This window comes from Salvelinus namaycush, chromosome 14 (genome assembly GCF_016432855.1).
Source record: "Salvelinus namaycush isolate Seneca chromosome 14, SaNama_1.0, whole genome shotgun sequence".
Classification (NCBI taxonomy): domain Eukaryota; kingdom Metazoa; phylum Chordata; class Actinopteri; order Salmoniformes; family Salmonidae; genus Salvelinus; species Salvelinus namaycush.
The window spans coordinates 30979053-30999633 of NC_052320.1; the positions used below are offsets into that span (position 1 = coordinate 30979053).

The 20581-nt window shown below is 41.7% G+C and overlaps 1 protein-coding gene across 3 annotated transcripts in view; it reads left to right on the forward strand.

Moving 5' to 3' along the window:
* Positions 1-13125: 13125 nt before the first annotated feature.
* LOC120059381 (DENN domain-containing protein 2D-like) overlaps positions 13126-20581 on the forward strand; it is a 34956-nt gene continuing 27500 nt past the window's right edge. The window contains exons 1-4 of one of the 3 annotated variants that reach the window (XM_039008388.1): positions 13126-13502; positions 17132-17204; positions 17521-17607; positions 17737-17841. In XM_039008388.1, the coding sequence (XP_038864316.1) occupies positions 17147-17204; positions 17521-17607; positions 17737-17841 (250 nt within the window). In that variant the 5' untranslated portion in view covers positions 13126-13502; positions 17132-17146. The remainder of the gene's footprint in view (positions 13503-17131; positions 17205-17520; positions 17608-17736; positions 17842-20581) is intronic. The other 2 variants (XM_039008389.1, XM_039008390.1) reach the window with 2 other exon arrangements.

The following is a 20581-nucleotide window of genomic DNA, read 5'->3' on the forward strand; positions in this document are numbered from 1 at the left end:
CGCTTTAAAGAAGGACAAGGACCATTCGCTGTTGATTAGATGGCGGTGAAATTCCAAGTCTAGACATTGACCTTTTCTGGGGGGAGTGACCAGACTTAGTGGCACTTGCAGAACGCAAAGTGACTGACGTGGTAAATAAATATCTCTTATCTCAAACAGGGCCTGAAGGGTAAGAATGGTATGAGTGACATGATGAGCAAGACCATTGAGATTAATTAAAGGAGAGTGAATGACATGAAGATCCTAAGGACAGGACAGACATGACTGGTCCTATATGTGTTTTCACCAGTCAATCTTGTCTCTTTTAGTGCGTTTTAGGCAATCTTGGTGCCACTAGTTTTTGCGGGATGTATGATTAAAGCTTGTTTATGAAGAGCAATCTCGATCTCCTTGAACAAGTAGAAAAGACAAACATGTCTGAGGTATTATCAGACATGGACTAGGTATGTGTGTGTGTGTGTGTGTTGATGTCATTGTATATCTTACATTTCTGATTATTTCAAAACATTCATGCTGCAAAAGATTTACCCTGGGCATCCGAGTGATGCACTTTGAAATTGTTGCATGTTGCGTTTATATTTTTGTTCAGTATATTTCATTTTTACAGAGTGGGGGCTGTTTCCCTTTGCATTGGTCTAAGATTTTACTGAGTTACAGTTCATAGAAGCGAATCAGTCAATTGAAATTTATTAATTAGGTCCTAATCTATGGATTTCACATGACTGAGCAGGGGCACAGCCATGGGTGGGCCTGGGAGGGCATAAGCCCACCCACTTGGGAGCCAGGTCCACCCACTTCACATGTTGCGTTTATATTTTTGTTCAGGATATATGGAACAGGTAAAGGGTTTATGGATGGTTTTTTTCTCTGTATGGATTTTATGGATTTATGCTGCAGTTGAGAAGAAAATGTAATGTTTTAACGTTTCTTTACTTCTAACAGGATGTAAGTTATATTCTATTCTGTTCTAATCTACTGATGAACTAGAATGAAATGAACGGCTTGGTTGCTTAATAATGGCCTGGTTGCTTCAGTTATCAGATGATACCATGAAAGACACATTGATAGGCTAGACTGAGACTATGCATCATTTACTGTAGCTTTTCCCGTTAGAGAACGTGCCACACATGTCCACTAGATGGGGGTCCTTGGCCATTAACTCCTGTTCATACTACATCGTCGTTCATGAATTGTGGTGGCATTTGCATCTTTTGCCTTTGCAACCATGAAAAACACTTTAAAATAACAAAAATGTCCATGCTTTTGTTTATATTGAACTGTTTTTCAATGATAAAACAAACAAGTCATTTATACTGCAAAACTTTGTTTATGCATGGTTTAAAGTACTAGTTGTAGAGACATTTAGAGATATCTATTATTTTGAATGCTAGAAAGTGAACAAAATATTTAATATATGGCATAGTTCAACAAAAACAAAGACTATTAAAATAAATAAAAAATACTGGTATGTCACTCATTGAAAACCACTCACTACAAACATATACAACGACCTTGAGCATTTCCTCCAGTGGCAAATCTGGGAAGAGGTCTATATTAAAGAAAATTGTATTATTAGCTAATCACACCTGTCATAAATTTGAGGATTCCATTGATAATTTGCTGTTACTCAATTTAAATGAAGAGAAATTATATTGTGAGCAAAATTATAAATCATTGTCACACCTGCTCCCGCTCTTCTTCCCCCGGCGCTCGGGGGCGCTAGGATCCCCAGCATTATGCACTCAAGCCATCATCAGTATGCACACCTGCCTTCGCCCTGTCATGCGCATCAGCGATCATTGGACTCAATTACTTGTGTCATTACCTTCCCTATATCTGTCTGTTCCCAAGCTCTGTTCCCTGCTTCAGGATTAATTGTCTCATGTCCGTGTTACCCGTGTTCCTGTCTTGTTTCCTTGTCTGTTCCCGAATAAATGTCTGACTCCCCGTACCTGCTTATCCTGTCCGGCGTCGGTCCTTACAATCATATCACAATCATATGAACTTTCATGTGCCTTAATAACAAACTTGTATGCTGTCTGTAAATTTGAATAAAATAAAAAAGGTCTAAGAAGAATGATGGAGGCCACTATGTTCTTGGAGACCTTCAATGCTGCAGACGTTTTTTGGTACCCTTCCCCAGATCTGTGCCTCGACACAATCCTGTCTCGGATTTCTACAGACAATTCCTTCGACCTCATGGCTTGGTTTTTGCTCTGACACGCACTGTCAGCAGTGGGACCTTATATAGATAAGTGTGTGCCATTCCAAATCATGTCCAATCAATAGAATTTACCACAGGTGGACTCCAATCAAGTTGTAGAAATGGAAACAGGATGCACCTGAGCTAAATTTCGAGTCTCATAGGAAAGGGTCTGAATACTTATGTAAATAAGGTATTTCTGTTTTTTATTTTTTATAAATGTGCAAAAATTTCATAAAAACTATTTTCGCTTTGTCATTATGGGCTATTGTGTGTAAATTGATGAGGGGGGAAAATGATTTAGAATAAAGCTGTAACGTAGCAAAATGTGTGAAAAGTCAAGGAGTCTGAATACTTTACTAAGGCACTGTAATCCTTTCTACCGCAGCTTTTTTTGAAAGATATCATGAAGAACTGAAAAATGGTTGCAACTGCTCTCAACATTGCTGCGCTGAATTTAACAGGCACTATCGACAAAGATCAGTGGGAAAAAGTTGTGATGGACTACTTTCTGGAGGACGATCTTGCATGAAAATAAATCAGACGATGAGGAAATCCCTGGTTTAGGTCAAAACATTATAATTGAACCAGACATTGTAGAGTCTTCTGTTGACAATGATGGGGAAGAAACGGCAATCAACAGTGTTGTTGTCACAGAAGAAGTTGACTGAGTTTTGAAATCAGTGGAATACCCGGTGGAAGCAGAGATATGATTGCCAAATGTGTAGAGAGTCGAAAAGAGAACAGAAGGCATTTTCATTTGTATTTATATTTAAATGGGTCCCCATTAGCTGCTGCTAAGGCAGCACGTACTCTTCCTGGGGTCCAGCAAAAATGAAGGCAGTAATATACATTATAATAAAACAAATTAACATTAAAATACATTTCACAACAGATTTCCCAATAGATTGTGTGCCTTCCAGCCACTACTCTACTACAACACACAATCCATGTGTGTATAGTGTGTATGTTGTGTGTTTTTGTACCTGTGTGTGTGAGACTCTTCACAGTCCTAGCTGTTACATACAGTGGTTATTCTTTAAAAGTTTTGAGCTTATGCCGAGACCGTTCGTGTTAGATTGTGGCAAATTGCGCAATTCTGGCAACAATGGCTGACACATGAGTCTCACTAGTGTTGAGTAATGTGCTGTTGTGTAGGTCTTAAGTTGTGTAGGTCTTATTTATTTAAAGAGCATATTGAAGTTAGAAGCAATAGGATTTTAAGCAATAGCCTACAACTCTTTCAGCACCGTTTCGCGCTGCTCTAAGACAAGCATGGGGACTGGTCTTGATAAATCAATAAGATTGTTATTTTCACTGAATCTCCGTTTGGGTATTGATTAGACTACAATTATACAATTAGGGTGTAGAAATGTTACGCTCTTAGTGTAACCTTTATTTAACTAGGCAAGTCAGTTAAGAACAAATTCTTATTTACATGGACAGCCTACTCCTTCCTCCCCGTCGGGGAATTGAACCCTGGTCTCCCGCGTGCCCGCACAACACGGGGATTCTTTAGCTAAATAGCCCAGTACTGTAGCCTATTCCAGACCGTCACGTTGTACAGCGCTATATTTTCCGTTCCATCCTAACGGAAACCCAGAGGGTTTTTCGTTTTTATTGGAATAGAAACACCGTAATATAAATCAAATTTATTAAGCAAAATTTCTTAAAATCAGTCCCATATACTATGTTCTTACAAAAAAGGTTTTAAATTCTCTAGTACAGCCACTATCGAAGGCTATCAAATGCTTCTCAAAGATGCCCACCTCTGCAAGGTGCATGGTAGTATGAGTTGGGATTATGGTTAATTGTTTAGCCAGCTAGCTACATGTCTAAACAAAAGACTCCACTATGCAAGTAACCATTTCGCTGTACTGTTTACACTTTCTGTATCCTGTGCATGTGACAAATAAACTTAGATTTTACTTGATACAGTGTGTGTTTACCAGAGACGGTAATGTGATGAACAACATGACCTGCACCAAAGTCAGATTAGGATATAGGCCAAATCCTAGATAAAGTGTATTTTTACGACTACTTTTTGCTACTACTTTCACCACTTTTAGTTTTGAAATCTTTGGTGGTTTACTACACTACTTCAGTGGTGACCCGTCATTCAGTCTTGAGCCCTACCTGTTTTGCATGTTATTTTGGCAGTTTGCAAACAATGTAATTAAAAAATATATATATTGAGTTAATAAAGCCGCATACAAACATGATCTCTCTTTTGCTTTCTTGAGTAAGGCAGCTCCAAAATGCAGGTGTTTCAGCCTAGCTCAGTGCTTTCAATGGTGGTGTGGCAGCCACCGGAAAATACGGAGCGGAGGGGTTGGTAATGTTCTTTAGTTGCGCCGTGATTGGCTCAGTGTTCTGTCACTCATGGGGACACTACATCACTGCAAAATCTTTGGGTAGAGCTCAAAAATTCAAGCCCCTTGTGTGCTGCCATAGAGTTACATTACAAGTGCCCATCCAAGAAGGCTCAAGGTCATTGGCCACAGATAAAATTACGTCAAATCACGTTATAGCTACAGTAGCTTTGATTGGACTGATCATGTCAACATCATACTTTCAAAATCTTAGCTAGCAAGCTAGCAGTCATCATCATGAATCAAGTCAACAATCTACTGACAAAGCCTTTTCAATCCTTGTCATATGAAGAGAAATTATAGATCCATCATCCCTCTTCTCTACCTTCTCTTCATCTGTATCCACTGTTAAACCCACTTTCTATCACTCTAAATGTCAAGCTTTTGCCTCTAACCCTAGCAAATTCTTTTCCACCTTCTCCTCCCTTCTTAATCCTCTACCCCTTCCCCCCCTCTCTCTGCGGACGACTTTGTCAACCACTGAAAAAAAGGTTGACGACAACCCCTCTGACATCAAAAACTACAGACCGCTATTCCTTCTTTCTTTTCTTTCCAAAACGCTTGAGCGTGCTGTCTATGACCAACTCTCATTATCTCTACCAGAACGATCTTCTTGACCTTAACCAGTCAGGCTTCAAGACAGCTCACTCAACTGAAACTCCTCTGTGTCACGGAGGCTCTCCGCTCTGCCTAAGCTGCCTCACTCTTCTGTTCTCATCCTCCTAGATCTATTCGCTGCCTTCGACACCGTGAACCATCAGATCCTCCTCTCCACCCTCTCAGGGCTGGGCATCTAAGAGCTCTGCACAGGTCGCTCCTATTAGGTGATGTGGAAAGGCTCTGTGTCTGCACCACGTGCTCTCACTACTGGTGTTCCCCAGGCCTCGGTTCTAGGCCCTCTCCTCTTTTCTCTATACACCCAGTCGCTCAGCTCCCTCATATCATCACATGGTCTCTCCTATCATTGCTATGACACTGAACTATTTTTCTCCTTCCCCCCTTCTGACACCCAGCTGGCGACACGCATCTCTGCGTATCTGGTGGACATCTCAGCATGGATGTTGGCCCAAAACCTCAACTTTGACAAGATGGAGCTGCTCTTCCTCCAGGGGAAGACTTGCCTGCGCCAAGACCTCTCCATCATGGTTGACAACTCCACAGTTTCCCCCTCCCAAAGTGTAAAGAACCTTGGCATGGCCCTGGACAACACCCTGTTGTTCTCTGCAAACAGCAAAGCAGTGACTTGCTCCTACAGGTTCATGCTCTACAACATCCGTAGAGTATGACCTTTCCTCACACAGGAAGTGGTGCATGTCGTATACCAGGCACTTGTCATCTTCTGTCTGGACTACTGCAACTGTCTGTTGGCTAGGCTCCCAGCTTGTGCCATCAATCCCCTGCAACTTATCCAGAACGCCGCACGCCACCTGGTGTTCAACCTCCCCAGGTTCTCCCATGTCACCCTGCACCTCCAGACTTTCCACTGGCTTCCAGCTCACATCCACTTCAAGTCCCTGGTGATTGTCTATGGCGCAGCAAGGGGAACTGCCCCTCCCAACATCCAGGCTATGCTCAATCCCTACACCCCAACCCGAGTACTCTGTTCTGCCACCTCTGGTCTCTTTGCCCTCTTACCCCTACGGGGGTCAGCTTCCGCTCAGTCCAGTCAAAACTCTTCTCTGTCCTGGCACCCAAATGATGGATCGAGCTTCCCCCCAATGTCAGGATAGCGTAGTCCCTGCCCATCTTCCAAAAAACCCTGAAACCCTACCTCTTCAAAGAGTATCTTAAATAAAGACATCTCAGTCTTAAAAATGTACTTACTGCGACTTTGATGTGGTTGTGTCACTTAGCTATATTAAAAAGGGACATTTCACCCTGGCTCTGCCATGACATATAGTCATTACTATATTAAAAACATTATGCTTTTTTCATAAACATCAAAATTATCTAAACCACAAGCTAGAATGAGCCCATTTTCATTTCACTGGTAGAATCGGGAAGTTTCGACCTGTGTATTCGGCTGCTCATAGTGAACCACAAAGTCCAGCATTCATAGCGAATGCAGATGCCACCCGCTAGGTGGATGGTGCGTGCCCACAAACACAGTAATCTCAGAACTTCTCTAGGCAAGATTTTATTTTTTAATGTTTGTTTTTTACAAATGTTTGTCATCATGCCCATGTGGTGTTCTGTGTCTGGCTGTGTTAATTACAAACAAGAGCAAAAATGAGTTACCAGAGATTTATCCCGATGCTGCCAGTGGCTTGCAGCTATCAAGAATGATGCTTATGGTGACCAAAGATTATCAGAGGGATTTTCAGGCTGAACATTTAGACAGCACCTGAGAAGTGATGGGATACCATTGTTTTTTCCCTTCACAACAAAACATAAGATTCTCAATTAGCGGTAATGTTAGCTAGCATGCTAACCTAGCTGGACTAGGTAAGTTAGCTAGCTAGCTAACGTTAAAGTCCTGTATTGAGCTCTGAAAGCCATCAGCTAAATCATATAGCTAGCTAGCTATCTTTTGGATACACACTGTCAATCAATGTCCACTATGCCATGGTAGTCACTGCTAGACTGGTACCTTCAGCAGAGTGAACATTTTTGTTTGTTCATTCTATCTTTGACTAATGTTAGCTAACGTATGCTAGCTAACATTAGAGTAGCTCAATCTGGTAGCAATCTATTCCACCCTTATATGCAAAACACCCTGTTCCTAAAAATTGAATTGTCACTAGCTAACTCACTCTCTGTTTATGTGTTGGTAGCAATGATGCATTTGTATAAATTGTCTATATTGGTTCTCAGCTGGCTAGCAATCTTGCTGTCAATTTAGTGACGCTAGCTAACAGCAAGCTGAAAATATTGAAATGTCCATGTTAGGTGTGCTAAGCTAGCCAGTCTAATAGAGATCGATACAATTAGTGGGATGGTTAAATTGTGTATTGTTGTGAGTTTTGTTGTAGGTGGTACAGCATCTGATTACACCAGCATGTGCTTCCAACTCTTGGCTCTGCACAAGGTGAAGGTAAGTTGGCAAAAATATTTACAAGCTGACGGCTAAGATAGCAACATTTACAGTAAGCATGGCATAAACATGAATTGGGTAGTGTTTGTATGGGTTTGTGTTATGGAGTTACAGGTGGCTAGATGTAGCCTGAGGAAACACAGAGTACTTTCCAGACCATGTAATACATTTAGTTTACCTTTTCTCTTTGTAAAACTCAGGTTATCTGGAGTTCTTCCACAGTGCCCTGCTGAAAAATACCCCAGCGCAGCGAAATTTGGGGTACAAGAGCATGAGGGAGGGGATACACACCTTGTGGTTATGGAGCACCACAAGATTGTGGAACAAAAATCAGCAAGGGACACTGAAAGGTATATAATCAATACTACAACAGTAATGACACAACCACCTCATTCTTCTCTCTGCAGATTCTCAAAATGTAATATGTTTACAAAAATCCCCTGCTAAGGGCAACTATTGACAGGAATGACCTGTCAATAGTCAATGGGCTGGGAAGGATTTCAGATAGGCATTTGAAATGAGGAGTGGGGTTTTGATTGTGCAGGGTTGTGCTTAGAGACAGTAAATGTATTGTTGTGTCTGAGAATGATTGAAATGTGCCATTTCTCCTCAATCTCCCATACACAACAACATATGATGAAGACAGCATCGCCAAGCTGTTGGTCGAAAATTCTCTGTGCTACATCAAACAGTACCTATCCTATAACTCTCAGTTAATGGTTACCAAAAATCTTTGGTTAAATCACATTATCTGGTGTAATAATCTGTAGCTATGAGAACTGGTGATCAGCAGATGATGGGAGAGGTGGTCATGATGAAATTGCCATTCACAAAGAAAACAGAGTAAGAAAATACAGTATGATCAGTGTAGTAAAGTTCAGGGAATGCTTGTACAGCGTGGCAGGAGTGATGTCATGATCAAACTGTCATTCAGCTCCTCGAGTACTCTTCTGCCTGAAATCCAGAATAATGTCCAATCCATCGAGAGGAATACAGTTCATGGAATACAGCTAAAATGACACACGCAGGCAAAGGAATTCTGTTTCTCTCCATCTAGAACCCACTCCAGGAAAAAACCCAGGCACCAAACAGTATTGTCTGCAAGACAAAAAAATATAATAAATTATACTCTATTGTACAGTTTGAACGACAGTGGAACTGTGCCAGCATAACATCAACATTAGGGTAGAACAATATCTAGCCTAATAGAAAGAAATATGGTGTAACCCTCAACCTTTGCACAGTGACCAGACCGTACAAATGTACCTAGGTACACTACATGACCAAAAGCTTGTTGAACATCTCATTCCAAAATCATGGGCATTAATATGGAATTGGTCACCCCTTTGCAGCTATAACAGCCTCCACTCTTATGGGAAGGCTTTCCACAAGATGTTGGAACATTGCTGAGTGTAGTTGCTTCCATTCAGCCACAAGAGCATTAGTGAGGTTGGGCACTGATGTTAGATGATTAGGCCTGGCTTGAAGTCAGCGTTTCAATACACCCCAAAGGTGTTCGATGGGGTTGAGGTCAAATGTATTAATTTATTTACAAAGCCCTTCAGTCAAGGTAAAGGCTCTGTGCAGGCCAGTCAAGTTCCTCCACACCGATCTTGACAAACCTTTCTGTATGGACCTCGCTTTGTGCATGGGGCAATGTCATGCTGAAACAGGAAAAGGCCTTCCCCAAACTGTTGCCACAAAGTTGGAAGCACAGATTCTTCTAGAATGTCATTGTAGCGTTAAGATTTCCCTTCACTGGAACTAAGGGGCCTTGTCCGAACCATGAATGATCCTCCTATTCCTCCTCCACCAAACTTTACAGTTGCACTATGCATTGGAGCAGGTAGTGTTCTCTTGGCATCTGCCAAACTCAGATTTGTCCGTTGGACTGCCAGATGGTGAAGCATGATTCATCACTCCAGAGAACGCATTTCCACTGCTCCAAAGTCCAATTGCGGTGAGCTTTACACCACTCCAGCCGACGCTTGGCATTGCGCATGGTGATCTTAGGCTTGTGTGCGGCTGCTCAGCTATGGAAACCCATTTCATGAAGCTCCCAACGAACAGTTCTTGTGCTGACATTGCTTCCAGAGGCAGTTTGGAACTTGGTAATGAGTGTTGGAACCTAAGACAGACTATTTTTATGCGCTTTAGCACTCAGCAGTCCTGTTCTGTGAGCTTGTGTGGCCTACCACTTTGCGGCTGAGCCATTGTTGCTCCTATATGTTTCCACTTCACAATAACAGCATTTACAGTTGACCGGTGCAGAAATTTGACAAATTGACTTGTTGGAAAGGTGGCATAGGATGCCATGTTGAAAGTAACTGAGCTCTTCAGTAAGGCCATTCTACTGCCAATGTTTGTCTATGGAGATTGCATGACTGTGTGATTTTATACACCTGTCAGCAACGTGTGTGGCTGAAATAGCTGAATCCACTCATTTGAAGGAGTGTCCACATACTTTTGTATATATACTTTAGGTCCATAGAGGTGTGCTCAAGTGTTCCGCAAGGTTCTATTTTGGGCCCACTGTTGTTCATTTTGTATATCAACAACATTGGGCATCTTATTGAAACAGCGGATGTTAATTCTTATGCAGATGATACTGTTCTTTATTCAAGTGGTAGTAGTTTATCTTCAGCTTTTGAAAATGCCCAAAGAGCATTTAACATCATACAACAGAATCTGTATGATTTAAAGCTGGTTCTAAATTCAGGTAAAACAAAATGCATGGTATTTTCAAATGCCAGGCATGTTACTAATCATGTCATTGCTACATTGGCTGGACATACTATAGAGCAAGTTAAAGTGTACAAATATTTGGGTGTGTGGGTTGATGATAAGCTGAGCTTCACTGTGCATGTAGAGAACTTGATAAGGAAGCTCAAGCTGATAATAGGTTTTTATTACGGGCATAAGACTTGTTTTTCTTTTGAGGCCAGGAAGGAGCTGGTACGATGTACATTACTGGCGGTTTTACATTTAGTGATGTTATATATATGTAGGCCTCAGCCACTACCCTGAGAGCACTTGATTCAGTGTATCATGCATCCCTCAAAAACATCTAACACATCATTGGGATTTCTACAGCACTGTTGGCTGGTCGTCATTGAATCTCTGTTCTTTTTTAGTCAGGTCGGTAAATGAATATCAATTACGGTCCCATTCTCATTTGCTTCTAACAGTACCAAAAATTAGAACAGGTCATGGTAGAAATAGTTTTAGTTACTTAGCTCCGTGGTCCTGGAATTCTCTCCTGAACATTTAAAAATTGAATGATCTAGATTTGTTGGTGGAGTTTAAACACTTGATCGATGTATATATCATAGAAGAGTGTAATTGTCTTTAGGCCAGCTGTATTTAGTCAAGACTTTCGTGTTTTTAACGTAAAATGTTTTTGTGTGTTTATAGTTTTGTTTAATGTTGTGTTAGTGTATGTAAGTTGTTTTGTCTGAAACGTTGTTTCCCATGCTGCTATTGGACCAGGTCTCTCTTGGAAAAGAGATGTTATCTCAATGAGAAAAACCTGTATAAATAAAGGTTAAAATGTTTTTTTTTCTAAAGGTAGCCAGACTGTCTAGCTACAGCCATGTCTATCGGGCATGCTTAGGCAAATATTTTTATAGTTAAACCAGCTTATCAGTTTCAGATTTACAACAGTAAATTGTTGTATTATTGTTTCTCATCACTGTTACCTAGTAAGCCAATAATTGTTATTTACATCTGTTTGGAATCCTAGCTTGCGTAATGCCTATAATTATGTGAGATTGAAATGCATTCACGGTCATAATCATAACCAATGTCAACCCTCGTCAATTATGTTACACATTTTCTAACAAGTTACAAACACAAGGCGTGGCGCATAACAAGTTACCCTGGCGGCTGCTAACTAGCTAGCCAACTCCAGTCACGTGCTAATGTTTGCTGGTAAACCTAGCTTTAGATGGCTGGTTGTAATGTTGTAGCTTGCTGTTTAGTAGTCATATCTAAAAATAGAGTTTTTTTAATCAACATTCAATAGATCTCAGATTGTAAAACCTCTTCTATTTTAGTCATAGATATGGCTACCTGTAGTTGTTTAGCTAACTTAGCTACAAGTTAGCTACCTAAGTTGCAAACAGAAAAAAATAATTAGATTTCCCCCCCACTGTAACACAGTAGTATGTTAGCCAGCAATACACAATGTGGGGTTCAGTAAATAAACTAAAGTCAGCTAGCTAGCTAGGTGGCTTGCAGGAAAAACAACTTAGCTAGCCACCATATTTTTCATACAGCAAAGGATTGTTATTAGTGTCCGCCTCGCTTTCAAAAACGCCTGCCTTTGGGTAGGGACGGGGCCAGAGCACGAAGCACCGCCCCACGCGAGTTGTAGTTTTTCAGAGACTGTAAAAAATGTGTCAGCTTGTATATTTAGAAATTAATCCGCTGATAGGAACATCACTGAAAGACATTCAATGGCTCTATCGAACAACAACAACCATATCGACACGCACAAAAAAATGTGTTGTGCGATCACACACAGCCTTTGCGAAATGCCAGAAAGAAGGACTACATTTCTTTTCAGATCCCACCCCGTCAATACACCAGAAGCAGTCATAGGGTGTATCATTCAGTGCATGAAGCCCAGACCTGCCTACAGTATAGTTATTGCACACACACACACCTGTTTGATACTCTATTAGAATTGTCATGTGTCATTCCAACATACAACAGCTGAATGTTAAGAGATGTGCTTAGCTGAGATGCTTAGTCGATGTTGGCACGGGTTATGTAATATGAAGACACTTGGGCGAAAAGGATGCATTGTTTATGCATAGTGAAGCATACTTTGCTTGGAGTACTTCGGGCCAGTTTGCACCTGGTCACAGACCAATATTGTAGGGCCGCTCTCCTCCTCCCCACACCCCTTTGGGTTAGATTGGTGCCAGGACACTGCTTCTTGGGAGTTGGTGGACATTGATCTTGTCATATACAGTAGAAGGAACACAACAACAACATGCAGATGACTGAGATAACAAATCGTAACACTCTCATATAGAAGAGAACCAGTACGCGGTGCAGTTTAGTTTGTCTACAGCTACTTCCTGTAGCTTACCATTGACCTAAATGTTCATGAAGGACATTCTGCATTCATGTTGTAATCCATTTCACATTCATGTTGTTGCCCATTTTGCAAAAATAAAGTAACCCTATTTAGCTGGCCGACATAACGTCCCATACAGTAGAGTGCTATGTGTCAAATGGATAGGCAAAGGTGTGTCAGAAATGATTAGGTTAGAGAAAGGGATAGCAACTTTCAGCACCATTACTTGGTTGTCGACAATATCCTGTGAAGGGAGGATAAGGGGTGAAACTGAGAGATTGGTGATACATGATACACACCTGTCTATGTATTAATGCATACAGATGCATGTGCAATAGTCACAACTAATATCGAAAGAGGAAATTCCCCTGGGCCTGGGTTAAAGTGTAAAGTCTGTTTCTGCTAACTGAGGCGTGCATTGTACACACTGTCAACATGCACACTTCCTCATAGTGTAGTGCACCAGCAACCTTTGGAACTGCTAAACATACAGAGACAAGGAGAGTACGAACAAAAGACTTCAAAGTGAAATAAAAATAAAGGAAATAAAAAATATAGGTTGAAAGTAAAGAGGTAAGGAAGGACAGAATTGAGAGAGAGTGAGAGAAAGTTATGGGGACTTCAACTTGACAGAATGGTCTGCTGCCATTTCCTCTAGCAGTGGTGTCTGCCTGGTTAGAGGTGAACTGCTTAGTTATACCTACAAACCGAACCAAGCAGTGGATTGTTCTATCAACCACAATTTGAGGACACGATCAGTGGATTTACCTACAGGTTGATTCTGATTGGGCAAGAGATTGCACCTTGGTGAGTACCGGTATGTTAGTCGGTCTGACCCATTTCAACTGTGTTCTACGTGCGTTGAGTTCAAGGTTGCACTACGCAGCGTTACCTGTGGGATTCTGGCCTAGGCCTATGATTAGAGGCACAGAAATAATGTTGCACCAGGCAAAGTAAAGCTAAATGGATATTGGTAAATACACTGTAAATGTAAGATAAATACCTGATAGAGAAAGAGAACAAAAACCTGAAAATAATCACTAAGTGTGTAAACTATTGCACAGTTTGCGGGGGGTTATTAGTTCAAGAGAAAGTGTATTGTGTATTCTGTTTTTATCAAACCTAGATCATTTTTGCCATAGCAGATTTCTTTAGAATCATCTCAATAGTTGTGTAAGTCCCGTCAATAAACATCACATGATGGTAAGGGAGGAGAAATGTGTGATCTACTTGACAGGATGCTGGTGCTATCAAACAAACACAATTTTACTTTTACTTCCTGTGGTTAGTGGTAACAGCACAACCACTGTGTTTGGTGACTTCCTCTTGTCATAACGAAATCAAGACATCAGACTTGCCATAAATACAGTCTTATTTGAGTACATTTTATCCATATGCTTTATTCAAAAAGGACTATTTGTGCCACAGGTGGTTGTGACTGAAACACAAGGCTGTGCTTGTGTTTCAGTGCCCTCCATAGGTTTGGGTCACACTCTGCAATGCTGATGGGAAAGGGAAAGGGGGATACCTAGTCAGTTGTACAACTGAATGCATTCAACTGAAATGTGTCTTCCGCATTTAACCCAATCCCTCTGAATCAGAGAGGTGCGGAGGGCTGCCTTAATCAACTACCACGTCTTCGGCGCAGTGAACAACTCACTATATACAGCAAAGAGCAATATTGTACTACATTGCAGCCACTGTAAAAGCCCAATATATAGACTTAATTCATTGTTAGCTCAACTGAGTTAGCTTGTTGCATGTAAGCATTTTATGAACACATACGATCAAATAATACAATAAAAAGGTAGGTAATAATAAAATAATACATGACAGAACAATATTATGTTAGATGTGTGTCTTCTTTCCTAGTGTCCTAACATTACACAACCACAAGCTGCAGCATACGGTAAGCGCACAATATGTCAGGTTTGTTTAGATAAGCTTTCGAACCTAATCTTCAGTCAGATTACCAGCAACTACCATTACTTAGGAGATTAGGTAAAAGAGAGAGAGAGAGAGTTAACACCAAGTCAGATATTTTATTTGCCCTAATACACTTCAGTGGGTGAAAAAGCAGGTTACTTAGTAACCTGTTATTGGGATAATGAATGACATCGACACTGGGACTAGTAGGGGCTTGTCAGTTGGTGAACTCTGGTTAACTCTGCTTTTAGAAGGAGGGTAGTGTGTATGAGAACAGGACACAGAATCTGACCAAAGTTAATTTCACACAATCTGGAATCGACCCAAATATTGAGTCTGGGAATAGGTGCAGTACCTACAGTAGGCTACTGGTTAGATTCAAAGTGAACAGTGGACAGAGAGCCCCAGGGTGGGCGAATGTGTACAGGCCAATCCAGTCACTGACAGTTCAGACACACAATGCCCAGCCCCCGAGTTCCCAGAGGCTTAAAATACCCCCTTAGTGTTTGCTCTTGCGAAGAGGGGTGGTCCTTGTCGTACACACAGTCACATTTCACTGGACAGGGGATCCCAAGAGGACGGCATGACCCAAATCTAGAATGGACTGTTAGGAGCAATTCCCTCTATAACTCAGAAGAACACGGATGCAGATTCCATACTGAACAAAAATGAAAACGCAACATGTAAAGTTTTGGTCCCATGTTTTATGAACTGAAATATGCACAAAAAGCTTATTTCTCTCAAATTGTGTGCACAAATTTGTTTACATCCCTGTTAGTGAGCATTTGTCCTTTGCCAAGCTAATCCATCCACTTGACAGGTGTGACATATCAAGAAGCTGATTAAACAGCATGATCATTACACATGTGCACCTTGTGCTGGGGACAATAAAGGCCACTCTAAAATGTGCAGTTTTGTCACACAACACAATGCCACAGATGTCTCAAGTTGTGAGGGAGCGTTCAATTACCATGCTGACTGCAGGAATGTCCACCAGAGCTGTTGCCAGAAAATTTAATAGAATTTCTCTACCGTAAGCCACCTCCAACATAATGTTTGTGAATTTGGCAGTACGTCCTACCGGCCTCACAAACGCAGACCGCGTGTAACCCTGCCAGCCCAGAAACTCCACATCTGGCTTTTCACCTACGGGACCGTCTGAGACCAACCACCCAGACAGCCGATGAAACTGAGGAGCATTTCTGTCTGTAATGAAGCCAGTTTGTGGGGAAAAACTCATTCTGATTGGCCGGGCCTAGCTCCGCAGTAGGTGGGCATATGCCCTCCCAGTCATGTGAAATCCATAGATTAGGGGCTAATTCAAATATTTCAATTGACTGATTTCCTTATATAAACTGTAACTCAGTAAAAATTGTGACCTTTTTGAGTTTATATTTTTGTTCAGTATAGTTATTGTTTTGACTTAGGTGTCAGTAAAAATAGACCTGGATCTATCATTGAAGTGAAGGGTTTGTGTGTTGGCATTCACACTCTATTAGCCTCCGATTTAGCCCTCAATTCAGAATCTTGAAATTATCACATTATGACAAAGATTAGGAAAAGACACTGAAGACTCTGTCCACTTGTTTATGATGTTATATAGGCCTACTGGGCCACTAAATATTCCATTACCATCACAGGGCATACTACACCATGTTCAATGAAAAAAGTGGTAGTGGAACCCAAACTGTCATTCTTAAGCTACAGCACACAACATTCCTACAATGTTTCCACAACCACGCTAGTTTTGGAAATCCCAGACCTTGGACCAACGTAAGCTAGACAATGGCACAAGGTCTTGGGACGATGTCAGATTCTCATTTCAAAAGGAGAAAACATTTTGCAGACAACTCTCAACAAATCACGAGTTTGGTTGAAACGGGTTTAAAATGCGGTGCTCATGTTTAGCTAGGGCAACAAGCGGATACGGCAGTGACGTCACCGGTAACGCACATCACATTTCCGACTCATCCTCTCTGTCCCAACTGACCCCGGAACATAAACAGACATGTAAGCCGGAACATCGGGGGAGGCAACCCATCTGTCTAGAGACTACAACCAGGCCATAACGTTAGCGTCCCCTCCCAACACTGTGGGGTTGTATCATCAGGGAGATTTCCCATGGGGCATTCCATGTCCTGTCATTTTGGTCAGCTATAAATAGTCTAGCTAGATGCATTCCCATCCAGACCCATGATGTGCACATACAGCCTGTGTCTCTGGTACATTATGGAAACTGACAGGCAGACGGATGGGAGAGCATGAATACTGGATAGTAGTGACACAGGGATGACCTTCACGAGACAGGGAATCAGGTGCTTGAGGTCCAGGTGTGATGCTGCTATGACATTCAGGGACGGTATCTCGGACTAAAATCAACAACCAAAAAATTATAAATGCAAACAATCTTAAGTAGTTAAAGTTTGGATGTTGACATTTGAGTCATTCCTTTCAATTAATTTTATTCCTTAAAAAAAAAAATCTAAACTATTTCTCCCCCTCTCTTCCAGACAAAGAGAGCTAGGATGGAGGGAGAGAGGCCTCAGAGAAGAAGCTGGAGCTTTTCCTCTTTTTATTCCAAACGTGAGCATCCATGTCATTCTGCTATTCACTGGCCCAGGTGTTCAACAGGCAGATGGCACTTGCCTTGACAAACATAATTTTTAACTGTCTTGACGGTGTGTCAGTGTAATCATTTATTAAATAATATTTATTAATTTATTATAATATTATTTTAGCTAAGTTGATACATACAGTACTTGTATGAACATTCATCATTACTGTCCATTTTTCGAAACTGTGATTAAACATTCCTTCATATACATGTACATCACAGAAGTTTGGTGTAATTCCAAAAGAGGTTGAAGTAAAACTTCTTGATGCTTAATGTCAATCCAAGGTAAACCGCTAACAGATGGCCAAGAGACTGGATTTAGACGGAGAGGGCTGCAGTTCTACTCCTCGGTGCGCGAGGCCTCAAGAAACGGTGAGTGGCCGTCACCTAAACATCTACCATCGCTCTCTCTTTCTCCTTCTCTCTCTGAACATGAACAGTGTTATACCGAACATGCAAGTAAAGGATGAATTGTTGTTGTTGTGGTTCTTCTTCTTCTAGAGAGGGTTCTAGAGGAGAGGGAGGAGGTTGATACTCCTGTGACGGGCGCCTCAGGAGGACCCACCCATCTGGTCCAGCTGAGGCCAATGGCTGACCGGTTAAAGAGTAAACATACCTTACTATTCACCTAACTATTCTCAACATCATGGATGCTATGATCAAATCAAAGCAAATGTTATCTGTCACATGCTTCATAAACAACAGGTATAGACTGACAGTGAAATGCTTACTTACTGGCCCTTCCCAACAATGCAGAGAGAGAAAAAAAGAAATAATAGAAAAACATAATAACACAAGGAATAAATACACCATGAGTAACGATAACTTGGCTATATACACAGGGTACCAGTACCGAGTTGATCTGTAGGGATACGAGGTAATTGATGTAAATATGGACATATAGGTAGGGATAAAGTGATAGGCAACCGGACAGATAACAAACGGTAACAGCAGAGTATGTGATGAGTCAAAAGAGTTAGTGCTTAAAGGGTCAATGCAAATAGTTAAATAGTTTACCAATAGCTACGGGGGCAAACTATTTAGCAGTCTTATGGCTTGGGGGTAGAAGCTGGTCAGGGTCCTGTTGGTTCCAGACTGCATCGGTACCGCTTGCTGTGCAGTAGCTGAGGGAACAGTCTATGACTTGGGTGGCTGGAGTCTTTGACCATTTTTAAGGCCTTCGTCTGACACTGCCTGGTAAAGAGGTTATGGATTGCAGGGAGCACGGCCCTAGTGATGTACTGGGCCGTACGCACTACCCTCTGTAGCGCTTTGCGGTCTGATGCTAAGCAGTTGCCATACCAAGCGGTGATGTAACCAGTCAAGATGCTCTCAATGGTGCAGCTGTAGAATGTTTTGAGGATCTGAGGGCCCATGACAAATCTTTGCAGCCTCCTGATGGGGAAGAGGCAGTGTTGTGCCTTGTCCACGACTGTGTTGGTGTGTGTGGACCATGATCATTCCTTAGTGATGTGGACACCGAGGAACAAAGCTCTCGACCCACTCCACTACAGCCCTGTAGATGTGGATGGGGCGTCCTCGGCCTTCCATTTCCTGTAGTCCATGATCAACTCTTTTGTCTTGCCAACATTGATGGAGAGGTTGTTGTCCTGGCACCACACTGCCAGGTCACTGACATCCTCCCTATAGGCTGTCTCATCATCGTTGGTGATCAGGCTAACCACCGTCGTGTCGTCAGCAAGCTTAACGATGGTGTTGGAGTTGTGTGCGGCCACGCAGTCGTGGGTGAACAGGGAGTACAGGAGGCGACTAAGCACGCACCCCTGAGGGTCCCCCGTGTTGAGGGTCAGCGTGGCGGATGTGTTGTTGCCTACCCTCACCACCTGGGGCGGCCTGTCAGGAAGTCCAGGATGATGCTTCACTGTATGTGTTGAATAATGTCACATCACTAATCTGTATAGAATAAGTGTATAGGACATGTGTATAGGATAGCTTGTGCATGTAGGATCTTGCGTTAAAAAGAGGAGATGGAGAGAGGACAATTCATGGTGAGTACCATCATTATGGAACTATTTGTGGCATTTGATCATGTAGGCTGCTACCAAAATACAAGCTACTACCAAAATAAAAGTTCAAAATACAAGTTGGTAACATCTAAGAATGAGTTTGGAGACCTCATGTTGGTGTGTTCTTCAACTTCCTCTCACTTGCAATTCAGTCATAATTCACTGTTTTTATGTGCACTAGTATGCCTACATAACTGTACTGAAAACAAGAAGTGACACTTTATTTATGGCTGTGAACCAGTAATATTAGGCTATTCAAGGAAGAAAACTTAAAGAATAGGGATGAAATATGTTTTGTCTACTTTTCTTTAAAAGAAAACAACAGTGTAATTTCTTGAATTATGAATAATTCGCACTTAAGGTCATATGCTTGATGATTAATCATTGTTTACCTGAGTAGGAGAAGCACACCTGTAAATGCATAGAGGGGATTTGATTAAACTGGCCCGGGTTGCACTGGGTTTTGGCCCATCACATGACTGGGGCCAAACCGGTGAGGGAGGTGCGCCCTGCTCAAATCGAACAGTAATCTCTTTTCCATAAAATATATGTTAGAATTTTCAAAATAGTGAATCCCCTCATAAAAAGGCATGTGCAAGACAAACAGCTAACATGATGAGGGTCACGTTCCCCTATTCAGACGTTGCATGCATCAACCAATGCCACGTCATCGACTGTGCCATCGAGCACCAGATTGCTATAACATATGGGTCGTGCTCCCCTGCTCAGACTTTGCTGACTCATACCATATCTTACAACGTCTGGATAAGTATTTTACTTAACAGCTAACCACATATGTTATAGCAATCTGGTGCCCAACGTCAACCATTGGTTGATGCATTCCACATCTAAGCAGGGGGAACGTGACCAACATGTGGTTAGCTGATATGTAAAATACCTATCCAGGCGTTGTAAGATTTGGCATGTTTCAGCAACGCCTGGAAAGAGAAACGCGCCCGAAATCTTAGATAACATCCCAGCATGAGGCTCCGCACATATACCCATTTTATTAGGGCTTCACATGAAACCTATTTTTATTCTTAGAATATTTTTTTTCTTGACAATGTCAACTAACTCACCGCTACCCAAGAATAGTAAAGCCCCCTTTACTGGCTCAAATAGCCGACTAGTCAGCCTGTTAACAACCCTTAGTAAACTTCTGGAAAAAATTGTGTTTGACCAGATACAATGCTATTTTACAGTAAACAAATTGACAACAGAATTTCAGCATGCTTATAGGGAAGGACACTCAACAAGCACAGCACTCACACAAATTACTGATGATTGGCTGAGAGAAATTGATGATAAAATGATTGTGG